The 13,549-nt window shown below is 42.8% G+C and overlaps 1 protein-coding gene across 2 annotated transcripts in view; it reads right to left on the reverse strand.

The window, feature by feature from the left end:
- The window catches only part of MTMR2 (myotubularin related protein 2), a 64,048-nt gene that overhangs the window by 39,430 nt on the left and 11,069 nt on the right, over positions 1 to 13,549 (reverse strand). For both annotated transcript variants that reach the window (XM_063394519.1, XM_063394521.1), the window contains one exon: positions 1,539 to 1,644. In XM_063394519.1, the coding sequence (XP_063250589.1) occupies positions 1,539 to 1,644 (106 nt within the window). The remainder of the gene's footprint in view (positions 1 to 1,538; positions 1,645 to 13,549) is intronic.

The following is a 13,549-nucleotide window of genomic DNA, read 5'->3' on the forward strand; positions in this document are numbered from 1 at the left end:
GACAAGCTGAGGAGAGCTGGAATCCCTACCCAGACAGCTTACGGTTCACACAGATAAGGTGACAAAAGGGAGGAAAGAGTCACAAGACACAATCAGGATTGCAAAGAAAACATGTTGAGCCACCTTAACCACCGGAAGGGAAAGACAACTTCAGCTCTAAACAGGAAATATTGGTTTGTAATCTACTTCTAAAAGCAGTCCTCAAATGTCACAAAAACTGTGAGAAGACGAGTTGCACATCAAAACTGAAAAAGGAATTCCACATACACAAACCTCAGTAAAAAATTAAATAAGAAAGTAAGTTTATTTTTTTATATAATATTATGTATATAATATTATACAGTTAGAGCTGTAGCAGAATTTGCAATCTTGTTCATACCAATAAGCCACTTAGCCTCAGCCTAAAAATGATGTTTTCTATATGTTAGAGTGACTGAACACCCTGACTTCACAGGGGAAAAATTTCAGACATATTACAATTTCCATACCCAGGCGTGTTCAGAAGACAACCTCTCATACCCATAGGCAAAAGGTGCAAACTATCACAATGCACATAAACTTCTGATTAATTTCCAAATGTTAGCTTAAAATTGGCTAATAAGCTGCCTTTAGAAAGAAACATTCATATTCTTGTCACTTACAAACAGGTGGACTCTCTGTTACTAATTATGGATGACTGAGACAACACTCATGGGATGAAAAATCATTACGGTTGTCAAAGGAATTAGCTTTGTACTCAAGAGATTTTTATGGAATTTTACTGTGTTTACATTTTACAAAGATTCTCAACCACAGCTGGGTTATACTCAAGTTGTTACTAGAATGTACCAGTACCAACAGTTTCATACTCAGGGACTTTTTATTTTAAAGCTAAGATATAGCAACAAACCCCTTGGTTTCATAAGAGGAACATAGAGATAGCTTTCAAAACTCCTGACAACGAACTAGAACTCTGAATTTATAATTAACTAATCTAATAGCAGACTTGAAAGAGCCCTGTTTGGACCTTTTTTATGTCAGAGCAATTCAAAGTGACAGAAGATTATTTTTATCAGCTTGGAGATTGCAATCTTTCTCTGAAGGAAGGTATTTCCAAGGACTCAGTGTTTACAAACAAGCAGAAGCTCTCAAGACAAAACACTTTGTGTGTGTATGTGTATATATATATATATATATATATATATACACACTCACATAACAGGAAGAAAAAGTATATACAGCTGATAGGTTGAGGATCTCACTTACTTAAAGCACCTGAAACAAAATGGAACAGCTTTGAAAATTCATCTCCAAGTGAGGATTGCAGAGTCAGCTTTTTCAAGATTAAACAACTTTACAAAGAAGGACATCCCACAGTAGAGATTAAACTTTAATTTCACCTGTTTGACTTCAGGTCCTTTCAGTAATTTGGCTAAATATATTTTGGCATTACTGAAAGCTGACATTATTTTACCACAGCCAACTCACAGAAGCAAGAGGTTCTTTGGAGGAGGTAACACTTCTGGATTTTTTTCTTTTTTAAGGCAAAACATACATACCCTTAAATCTGGAGAGAAGTTGTCTGCTGAGGTGGAGATGGAGTCAGACGACAAAGCAGAAGCAGATTTGGTGTGAGTGGAATGGTCCGACTGCGACGTGGAAGCGCTATAAAGAAAAACACCAGAGTGTATCAAAACTCCGCTTAAGGAAGTTCAAAAGCTGGTAAGTCCAGCCACTATTCCTACCCTTTCCACTCTCAGTTATTCAGCCCTCTGCAGTGCTTTAAGAGAACCTGGTCTACTTGCCATTACCAAGGATTACCAAAGCATACACAACTCATTACTGAAACCCAGCTCAGAGCGAGCCAACACTAACACAACCAACAGCCTGTGCTGAGGAACACGCTCAGAGCCTGAAGCTGGGTGAGCAGCTGCAGTGGAGCTGCAGCTTGAGCTGTGTGTGGTGAGAGCCTGAGCCAAGAGGCCAGAATTGCCAACCTTTTGCACAGCCAAGGGCCTGGGGACCTGTGGCCCGGCCAGGTGACCAGACACCCAGAGACACAGCAGGAGCCAATGACCCCCAGACCTTCCTGCATTTAGACTGTCAGGGTATCAAAGCCCAGGGTTTCCTTTGTTTGGGGCTCCTCCTTGAAGACACCAGCTCAAGCTGCTATTTTGCTAATTAGTTATTGTACAATGATTAAATTATTTGAAGAGTTGGGCTGTCAAGACTCTGCTATGGAAACCTGTGGTCGAGACGGCACAGAAGCCTGGTCTGTCTGTGAGTGTGGGGTGTGCAGCTGCAAAGGGGCTTTGGTCCCAGCCCAGGTAGTGAGAGAGCGACTGTCAGACTGGCTCCTGGATGGTTGGACGGGGAGGCTTCCTCAGCACTGGATCAAATCCTAAATTACAGAAACTAAGGGCCTCCATTTCAGCTCTTCAGATGGGAGATATTAGTGCGCTGCAAGGGGACAAAAACAGACAGACTCCTGAACACACGCCAGCACAGCTCCAACCGCAGCTGTACAGTGGTGGAAGAAATTCAGAATTAAAACTCTTTTCATCACACACTTTTCCTCTTCAAGGATATGTGCATACAAAGCTCAGCAGAAATAAAAAGACTCTCCCAGCATACGTCTCTGGTGATATAATGTGATTCGCTAAATAACAAAGCAAAACAAAAATTTTCCTTTTCTATACAGTTTTCCTAATATAGCTGTAAACAATCAAAATAAGCTTATATTTTGCAGCATTTTTATGCTGCAACCTTTCCTAGAACTCTAGCTGCTTAAAATTAGCATTTGATACTAAGGCTTTTAAGCCCCAGATGACTATAAAGAAAGATCCTATGTGTTACTCCCTGAAGTCTCTGGGAGTAAGCAATAAAAGCTACCTGTGCCAATTAATTCCCACACTCTTATCAACCCCGGAAAGGGTTTAGCTGGATGTAAAGACACTTCTAAGGACCAGCTATCAGACTTGGAAGCCTAGCCTTGGCCGAAGCAGAATACCAGCAGGAGTATTACTGTTACTACTTATATTAATTAAACATGTGACAACCTAGAAATAGCTGTATCTGAGCTTCCAAAGGGCCTGGAGATTTGGTTATTGTCTGAAAATTGCTTTGCTGCTGATAAACGGCACCAAAAGGCCAGAATGTTCCATTTTTATTTCTATTCTTTGGAGTTTGGCAAAGTATTGCACAGGGAGTGTTAAAAACAAAAAGGACCACAGAAAAATTGGGCTCTTGCTGGGAGTTAGTCCTGTCTGTTCAAGAATTAAAGAGCACTGGCACCTCTTTCATCCTATGAAGTAAAAACTTCAAAACGAAATCTTTAGGAACAGTAGAAAGTTATTTTAAAGAAATGACACTGGTGTGCCAATCGATTGGCACAATTCCACTGAATGCAGTTGTTGTACAAGGTTCAACAGCTAATCACTCAGCTTTCCAACCTGCTCAACTCCTGCAGTATTGCCAGGTAAACTCACATAATTCCGGATGGCCAGTGGCACTTCTGCATACAACTCATGCCACAGCAACCCTACAGTCTCTGCTCAGGCGGAAAATTATCTTACACTAAAACAGCAAGAACTGAATTTACAAAACCTCCCATTCTTGTGAGTGAAAAGGCCTCATATAAGCACTGTATTTGTGTTTAGTTCCACATTACAACAAAATTGACATAAAGTGTCTGCTGCTGCTGACGGGCTCCTCACATTCCCCCCTCCTCTCAACCCAGACTGCACACGGCTGCCATCTCCATTGTGCTGGATGGGCATCAGGGGATGCACAGTTCAATCTGCTGATCTGACGGGGCAGTAAACTATTAATAAACATGAAGAGAGTCTTCTGTTGGGTAACAAGGCTGATTGGATTCATTACATGGCTATATAAATCATCAGACGCAGCACACAGGGAAAGAATCTGTATCTGGAGATGATGAGGAAGGCTGAGAACACTTTGCGCACAGCAGCCTGCAGGCATGCTAAATTAGGCTTAGCACTAAACCACATTTTTACATTACTTTACTTAAACGAGCTCAGACCCCTTATGTGTTCCCTTGAAACTTCTTTCAGCCTGGTTTCTGCACGGTCAGTCTTCATTTTCCAAGTGTTCACCCTCGCGTTTGCACCCGTTTAATTAACTTGATTTTTAAAAGCATGTTAAAAAAAAAAGAAACAATTTAATCATTCCACAGAGCAGCACCTATTTACTGTAGAGCAAATCTCCTGTAAGGAGATGGCACTTACAGTGTACTTTAAGGTACTCAAAGGTACTTAAAGTTGTCAGTGAAGAACAAGCAGATACAGCAGATGCCTTTATGGTTGGGTGACAAGCCTGACTCCTGTCCCCGAGTCCCCACTGTGCCTTCTCCCATACCAGCTCCAGCCAGGGGAGCCAGAGGCTCAGGTTAAGTCTCCAGAAGCCATGCCTTCTAGCTCCCTCCCCTTTCAAGACCCACACTTTTTGTATTTAAATGCATCTCAAAGGTCAGCAGCTCTGCTGTGTTTACAAATCCCTTAGCACAGGTCTAAGTACCTAAGGCAGGGCACACCAGCAGCCGACCCTGTACCCCATGCAGGACAGCTTACTCAACCAAGCAACCACTGCAAAATCACAGTACCCTACTAGCATTTGCATCAAAAATTTAACGCCCTTTAGAGACAGAAAAGGAAGCTGGAAAGACTGGACGGATTTAGTGTGGCGTGCTAGTCTCTCTGCCTCAAAGTTAGGACAAGCTAGACCCAAACAGCTCCCAAGAGCTGTCTGTCTAACCTGCTCTGAACAGTTCCCAGGGAGGGAGAGTGCTAACAAAAGGATCAAAATGTCACCAGTTTTTCTGCTGACACAACTTGTATGCCCGGGTATATGCCCAGTGATTGCTTAATACACAAGCGTGATTATCTAATCATTTTAGACCAAAGATTTTTATGAAACTGTTAATTAATTTCACTTTGCCAAACTAAGGGGTAAACAGCATTATGCAGGGGAAAAAGAAAAGGAAAAAGGAGAGGGTAGGAGAACCATAATCCACAGCATGTCTGAGCTGTGAAAGTGTTTCGTGTTTGTTGATCAGGCTGGGCTTCAAGTGGCTGTTAAAGAACGAAAGCATTTGCATTTTAGAAGTGAATTTTCAAAAGCTCCCCACACCAATGTCCCTGTGCTCCTGCAGAAACCACCAGTGAAGCCTCCCTCCAGTGACAGCAGTGGGAGCTTGTGGGAAGCAAAGCCTGCAGACACAGCAAACAATATCCCCGGATTATGCAGCTGAGCACAGGATGCATAGGTTGCATATGTTTGGCTCGCTATCTCTGTTCTCCTCATCTGCCATTTCCAGGGAGCTGAGATGGAAGGAAGGAGCAGACAGCAGAAAGGCCCTGGTTTGTGGTTCCCTCCTCTTATCATTGCCAGGCAGCTGCACAGCTCCAGCTCCACTGCTTAGCAAACTAATTAATCTGATGTCCTCGCATGCACATGAGAAGTTTATTAGTTTCAGTGGTTTAATCAATCTTAGCTCCCCTTTGCTGCCAACACAACAGCAAAGATCCCCAAACCACAGTTTCATATGCCTTTGGGTGGGGGAGAGCAGGAGAGCATCCCAGGACTGGCACGCAAACTCCGAGCGAGGACACCAGAGCTCCCTCCAGGCTTTGCCACCAGCCCTTCTGCATCATCTCAGGCAAATCATTTACTCGTGCTTCTGTCACAGCTTCTGCACATTATCCCAGCTTTTGCCAATGTAAAGTTAAAGCCGTCTCGTGCGGTACTTTGGCAGCCTGACGGGTATGTCTGGCATCAGTTTAATGTGCCGAGGACCCCACTGAGGACATTCCGTTCTCACAGGCACAAACCCCCAAGAGCTGCATTTCTCCAGCAAGGCAACACAGAGCAGACCTGAGGGATGGCCAGGGCACTGCAGGAACATGTAAGGGCAGGGCTGGGGGGGACCTGACAAACATCCGAGAACACAGGTAGGTTTGGACAGATCTCAGCCAGGGTTAAAAATCACAAGAGCTGTGCCAGTCGCTGCTAGCTGCAATAGTAATTAAACATGCAGAATTATGATATTGTCTCTGAACCTCATTAAGGTTCTGGGAAACAACGTATACTCAGATTCACAAAATACTTAGAGCTCTGCCTACAGGAAAATAAGAGAGCTCCTGTGAGGAACCACGGAAGACCAAGGACCTCCTGCAGCTTTCCTCTTCCACATGCTTCAGACCCAGGCAGCTCTTCATTGTCCTTGTTGATGGATGTCTGTGTTAAAAGAGACCCCTTCAACAGGTCAAAAGCACCTTCAGGGAAAGCAGCTTACTCCTGTGACTGCCATCCCTATTTACTCCTCTCCTTGCTCCTCCCACACGCAGAAGCAGTAAATGGGTCTAGGATGTAACTAACACTGACCTTTGTCTTTCATCTTGGTAATTATTTTTATTATTTAAATGTTCTTCTTTATAGCCAGATTTTGAATGATAAATGAGTCCAAATGCGAGCTGTCGGCACAATGGTCTTACACAATGTCTGCATGCAGTAGTAACCCTTTGGCTATATGGAATACATACATACAACTAATAAGAGTATTGCACTGGAAACCAAGTACAGTGACTCAACTCCTGATAAAGTGTTCATTATTATTATTAGGACTATCCCACAATACACCAGATGGTTTTCAAACATAATTCAGGCTCCGACAGATGCCCTCCGGTGGTTCCTGCTCAGGCAAATGAAAGGCATTGCTGCACCCGTAACAGAATTGAAGGTATGCCCGCATGCTGAGCTTAAACCGTCAACAAAGACGGAAAGAAGCTCCAAACAGAAGTGTCTGTGATGCACAAACTTGACCTGTTAAACTGTGGACATGCAGGGGAAATATTTTGGGTGAAACTGGTGATAAAGTCTTAAGCCACTTCAAAAAGTATCATTAAATGTCATTTGCCATTAATGACTCAAGGCAATCTCCCTGCAGCGTAAAAAACGTGATGTATAAGAAAGCCCAGGAAAAGAAACAAAACTCATAGTTGCCATTGTTTTGGCAACTGTTACACTAAGAGTTTGACTATGAAGTTCTTTTTGTCCTAGCACAGAGAAGCAACAGTATTCCCTGGAAGTAGAAAGCACAAGTACAAGCTTCTGAAGAGGGTGATTTAACCTTGTGAGGATCTAAGCATGATGACAGTGAACTCAAGTCAGGTAGAAGATAAGCACAAAGATGCAAAGAAACTGCCAGAATCAAACCACGAAGCCCTGAAGCTTTAACCTGATGCAGACAAACGCACCATTTCTGCAGGACTGAGCTCTCCTACCCGTGTTCTTACACCTGTTGTCAGGAACTTGATATAACATCCTTCATACTTCAAACCCAGGACATTTTACTTTGCTCTCTCCATACTCCAGAGGAAAGAAAAACTCCTACTAAATCTCAATGAAAAGCCTTCTGTGAACATCAGGCCTAAGGATGACCACTCCATACAACCTCTTCTCTTAGGTCGTGGGACTCAAGAAAAAAAGTCACAAAAACCAATTTCATGTATCACTTAAAACCAAACAACAACTTCTGGCAAAATCTCAGACAGTAGTCACAAAATGAATATGAGCTGTGATCTGGCTAAACCATCTCAGCCTGTAATGACTGAGAATGGTGTTTTCTGAGTAAGCTCTTAGAAGTGTGCCTTGTTCACACTTCAAAACAACATTCACATTCAGCAAAAACAGACTACACACATAGTCACTATACTTCTGATAAGCAAGAACATAAATTATATACACCTTCCCTAAGACAAGTAGATCCTATGCACAAAGGGACTGGGTATGATGAGTGCTCCCACCTGGTCTTGTCTGTGCCTTCCTACACACATGGTTATTGCCATGCTTTTTGGCATCTCTGACATTGTTCAGAAGAAGACACTGGCACACGTGAGACACTGGCACAGGTTGCCCAGAGAGGTTGTGGATGTTGCGTTCCTGGAAGTCTGCAAGGCCAGGCTGGATGGGGTTCTGAGCAACCTGGTCTAGTGGAAGATGTCTCTGCCCATGGTAGGGGGGTTGTAACTAGATGATCTTTAAGGTCCCTTTCAACCCAAACCATTCTATTGTTCTCTGACACTTGTTCAGACTGAAAAATTAAAAAGATACTCTTGTCTTGTCATGGAACAGAAGGGAAACACACCACTGGAAAATAAACCCACTTTGAGTTGCAGTACATGCTCAGGGCTTGAGGACACCTATTTTTTGTACCAGTGTCTTAAAATACAAACCTGGCTCACTCCTATAAATAACACAACCAAAATCAGTAGACAGTGATGATAAAGCCACCTTTCCAGCACCTTCTTTATAAGTATTCTTTCCCTGTCAGCACAACAAGCAGCTGCTTCATTTCTCACAAAGATGTGCCAATTACTCAGACACTAATTGGCATGAGCTGCTCACACCATTTCTTCTGTATCAAACAGAATATTTTGTTTCAATAGTCACTGAACTGACACAGCAAACACGTGACAAAATGCACCACTGAGCAATACAGTTTCAGACACAGAGGTCACAAATGAGAAAAACACTGTAGAGGGCAAATTTCCATTTCCTCTCTTGCTGTTTTTTTAAAAGTTTCTCATTATGTACATTCCTAAAAATTAATCAAGGTGAAAACTGCAAATGAATGATGATGAGTGGAAAATACAATTTAATTTGGAAGCTTCAGATGCCAAGAGAGATGGGTCCAATTGATTTGAATTTAAAGCAGGGCCATGGATAGAAGCACTTGGGCATTCTTTAACAAACATAATGCTGCAGAGATAGTGAGCGCTCCCCACTCACGTCCCAAATTCAGACTGACAGCACTCCCTCCACAATACTTCCAACACTCCTGTTTCCTCAAGAGAAGAAAAAGGTAATACTGAAAAACCTCCTGGGTCACATCAAAGCAGAGGGAGACAAACTGGCGCTTGTTCCCCATGAATATGGCTCTGTCTTAGTCAGTGCTGGCTGAACTGGCCTGGGACACGCAGCTGTTGCCCACATCAGACTCTCCCATTTGCAGCAGCTCTCTGTGGATCTGTGCTAAGGCTAAGTGGCCCCACAGTCCTTATCTGTGCATACACACAAACTTCTAAGGGTCCTCAGAAGGGCCTCATACAATCCCTCTCCAGGCAAGCACTCGAAAGCTCAGTTGGCATCTTGACAGAACCAGGGCCTTGCAGGAGGAGCTGGGCACTCTGTGCTGGTCTCCACTCTGCCATGGAGTCAGAACAGGCTCTGCTGCTGGAAATTAAGTTTTAGCATTTCAATATTGCCCCTCCCAGGACAGGAATCCCACAGTGATTGGCACTAAGTGTGCCCATTATAACAGGCAAGTCTTTGTCAAAGAGATTTCACTGACAGACAAAGCAGTGGTATCTCCAGTGAGCAGTGACTGGATCTTAATTCTTTATAGCAAAATAGAAAGTCAAAACAGACTAATTCCACCTAGGCAACAAATGCCACAGGAAACTACCTATAGCATATACAAGATGCAGCCTGACCCCTCTGAGCACCCAGTACCATCTTTTGAGGCACATGCAGGACAGACAGCTATAAGTTTCAGGTGAATTGACTGGAACTCACAATTTTTCGAAACATTTAAAGATCCCAGTTGAACCTCTACTTGACCTGTGACAACCTTAGAGGGGGAGAACTAAAAACCATAAACAAATATGCTTTTGAAGGAAAGAAAAGCATAGACTGCCAGGCTGCCTCTGGAATTCAGAGAAGGCAGACATTTATATTATATAATAATGTACTCTTGCTATTCAAAAGCACCATCAACGTCAAAGTTTACCATCACCTAAAAGAGAAGCCAGTTTAGCAAACAAATCATGGTGCATGTATGTGACAGACCTAAAGTAGCCCCCCCATGCCACTTGCCTGAATGAAAAAGTCACTTCTGTTGCCAAGCAAAGTCGGGTCTCAGTCTGACTTCAATGCTCCAAGGCAGGAAAATGACATTTTTTAAAAGTTAATCCTTCCAAGCAGCATCCTGAGCTGAATATACAGTACATCTTTTCCCATGAGCCATAAAGAGAATGTCCTATATTTTGACTGTGAACAAGCTTTTCTAGGAATGCAAATTTTGCTCTCAGTAGTTACACAATGGACTACAGTGTCACAAGCACCATTCGTGCTCCATTAGTCATTCTTTTATTATTTTTTTAAACTGAAATTCACAAAAGGCCTACAGTGTGTGTAGAGCACTTGCTAGACAACAGGCTGATTGTTTAAAATATTTGCAAGATTCCAAGAATAAAGACCAACGCCCAAAGATAAACCAATAGGCATCATGTAATTAATAACAGCAAGGAGCCCACAGTATCATGCTCTCATGAGTCAACAATCCAGAAGGTAAAAACCAGGAAGAACAGGAGCTATGAGACCCCTGAACCAATATTCTCTGATCAGCACAAGAAAGATAACTACAAAATGATCTGTATTCAAGAGAGGAACAAAAGTGAAGTTCAGTTTCTAACAAGCTCCCAGCTGGTATGGGATGATGCTCAGCTACGAGAGAAAAGAAGAAAAAAAAATTCAAGAAGTTTTTAGACTTCTGCAGGGAACTGACATTTTGACTCTGCTCCACCAATTTAATTTCAGCCCATACCACAGAATGCAAAGTTAGTTCCTACCTTCTGAAAACAGGCTGATAATCCAGTATTTTGGTCTGATTCCAGTTCCTAATGGAAATGTTTGGATTGCAAGATCCACCCCAGCACGAGCACTTTTGCTTGCACCATTAGGAGTTTGGGCAGGGAGTGGCAGGCAAGGCAGGCATCCCACCTTCCCCAGGTGGCACACAATGGAAAGGCAGCCCTGTCCATCTGCCTCTGCCCTAGGCCTTGGGAGAAAAGTTTGACAGATCTCCTAGAGATGCTGCACACATCTGGGTCTGTGCTCCAAAACTCAGGGGTTTCCAATCACCAGGACAGGCCCTTTATGGAAGATATATCAAGATTATAAGATGAAGAGAGGTTCAAAACACAACCCTGTTTACTGCAAACATAAACAAGTTGTCGGCTAGAACAGTGCTCCCACCTGCTCTTGTCTGTGCCTTCCTACACCCTGGGTTATTGCTATGCTTTTTGGCATCTCTGGTATTGTTCAGATGAAGCTAGAGCCTTTGTTTTCAAATATCAGATGCTACAGAGAGCAGGACTAAACTAAAAGTGAAGAAGATCTTGCCTGCCCTGAGAAAACTATTTCTGGGTCAAAAAAATATGGCTGAGGTGCAGACATTCCAGCACCTCAGGCTTCAGATGGCTGAAGCAGTGCTGCACAGGGACAGACAGAATGCCATCAGGGAGACTGCTGACTGACAAGATGTCTGGCAAGAGATCTCCTGGGCTGTGATGAACCAGCACAAGTCCTGACCTGCAGCTTTCTCCCCCTGACAGCCCAGGCAGCCACCCCAGACAAGGGAATCTCCATGCTGCATGACAGCTCTGGCAAAATGGGAACTCACAAATCTAACTTCAAGGGTCTCCTGGTGCTACAAGGACACCCACTGTCTCCTAGCCCTGCGTGTGGAAAATGCTGATTTCAGGGTTTAGGGTGTCCTGTGGCAGGGAACTAAGATACCTGGGTGGTGCTGCTATGTCCTACACCTGAGCAAACTTGGATTTCCCACTGCATCCCACAGGAGAAAGAGAGCTGGCAACATCTAACTGTCTTCACAAGTACTTTGAATAAAGACAAAAGCCATGAGGGAAATCCTACATACAATTTAAAATCACCCTTGCAGTTGATATTTTTATGTATCTTATAAACCTTGACATCCTTCCTTCAAAAGCCTACCAAGCCAGAGAAAGACATACAAATAAAAAACTATGAGGATTTTGATGCAAATTCAGACATTCCCATATCAAGTTAAAAAAATTCGTCCAGAACCGGAGAGCAAGGAGAACTGGAAAAAAAAAAAATGGAAACATAGAACATCAAATCTTTCACTTGCTTGTCAATTTTTATTTTTTATGAAAAATCTAAAAACTTGATCAAGGAAAGGAAAAGAATTGTATTAATAAGTACTTACCTTAGGACAGAAAAAAGAACTGAATAAAAAGACAGACATAACTTCTCTTTTACAATTTGTATTCTGGCAGTGCCTCAATTTCTATGTACTATGTACTGAGAACACGTTGTGTTTAGATTAACCAAATATACGTGTACTTCTCACCGTTCATGTGCTGTCTCAGTTTTCTTTAGCTTCCTTCCTATGTCTCTATTTAAGAAACACCTTTGTTAGAACATAACACATATTGTTAAACTTTCTGATTTTCTTTAAAACACATAGCACACAACCCCCTCACCCCAACACACTTAACACCCACAGGAATTAACAAATACCAGCGATTTACTAATCAATGACGTTACTTGTTCCATCCTGGGAAAAATCAAAAGAAGGAGGAAAGGATGTATAAATATAGCCAATGTGGAGAGTCTTGTATCACCTAGCAAAACTGTAACACCTTGCTAAGCTTTCACAGACACTACGCAGCCATGTGCTCTGCCACATTCAGCTCAGAAAAAAAGACTGGGAACACCTTTGTTCTGTTGACAGTTCAAGCCCCCGTGTGAAATTGGCCCCTAGGAAAATCTCAAGGCTCAAGTCAGACAAATATTCAATAATTTAGGGGCTTTATTTCCAGAGATTTCACCTAAGACAACACAAGATGTTTCCAGAAACACAAGAGCACTTGTGTGAAAAGTGAACACTGCAAAGGGATCTCATCAGTATCTCCAAGGTGGGAGCCGAGAGGATGGTGCCAGACTCATTTTGGTAGTGCTGAGCAACAGGATGAGGAGCAATAGCCATAAACTAAAATACAAGAAGTTCCATCTCAACATGAGGAAGAACTTCTAGGGTACATGTTGAAAATAAAGGTCTTTCAAATTCTTCTGCCTTGCAGTGAAACGAGGAATACAAACTACACAGGCTCATCTGAAGATTTTGTGTTCATCAGTTCTCATTCATCTGAAATGAGGGCTAATCTAAGATCACCCACAGCCACTTCCTCCTGCCACTTCTGCTTCCTCAAGCAGAAATCAGTGCATGTGAAAAACCAAGTAACTCAAAAGGGAGTGGGATCAACGAGGTCAGAACGGTTTGCCTCTGGCTGGTGGATAACACGGGTGTCCTTGCTTCTACTTAGCCAAGGGAAACCCAGGCAGCGGAGTTCACATAACTATTCAGCCTTCCTGGAGTGGCCCCTTATCTTTGCTCTGCTGAATTACTTGTGGAGTGCATTGATTCTGCTGAGGGTAGAGAGGTTTTAGATACCTACTTCCCATGGAGCCATAGCAATCTGAACCAGATCCTACCCTGGTTTCCTGAAGATCAGTGTCTTGTGGCAGAGTAGTTTGCATTTGTTGTGTGTTTAGCTGAAAGTGGTCTTTTGCAGACGCCAGAGAATGCAAAGGAAAGAAGGAAATGCAAAAATGAGAGAATATAATGTATTTCTCCAACTTGAGAGAAGCCTTGTCCAAAACAATCTGCGCATATTCATGACATCCTTCTCATCTAGGTATTCCCTTGTGTTGAAAATCAAAC

This window comes from Prinia subflava, chromosome 3, assembly GCF_021018805.1.
Source record: "Prinia subflava isolate CZ2003 ecotype Zambia chromosome 3, Cam_Psub_1.2, whole genome shotgun sequence".
Classification (NCBI taxonomy): Eukaryota; Metazoa; Chordata; class Aves; order Passeriformes; family Cisticolidae; genus Prinia; species Prinia subflava.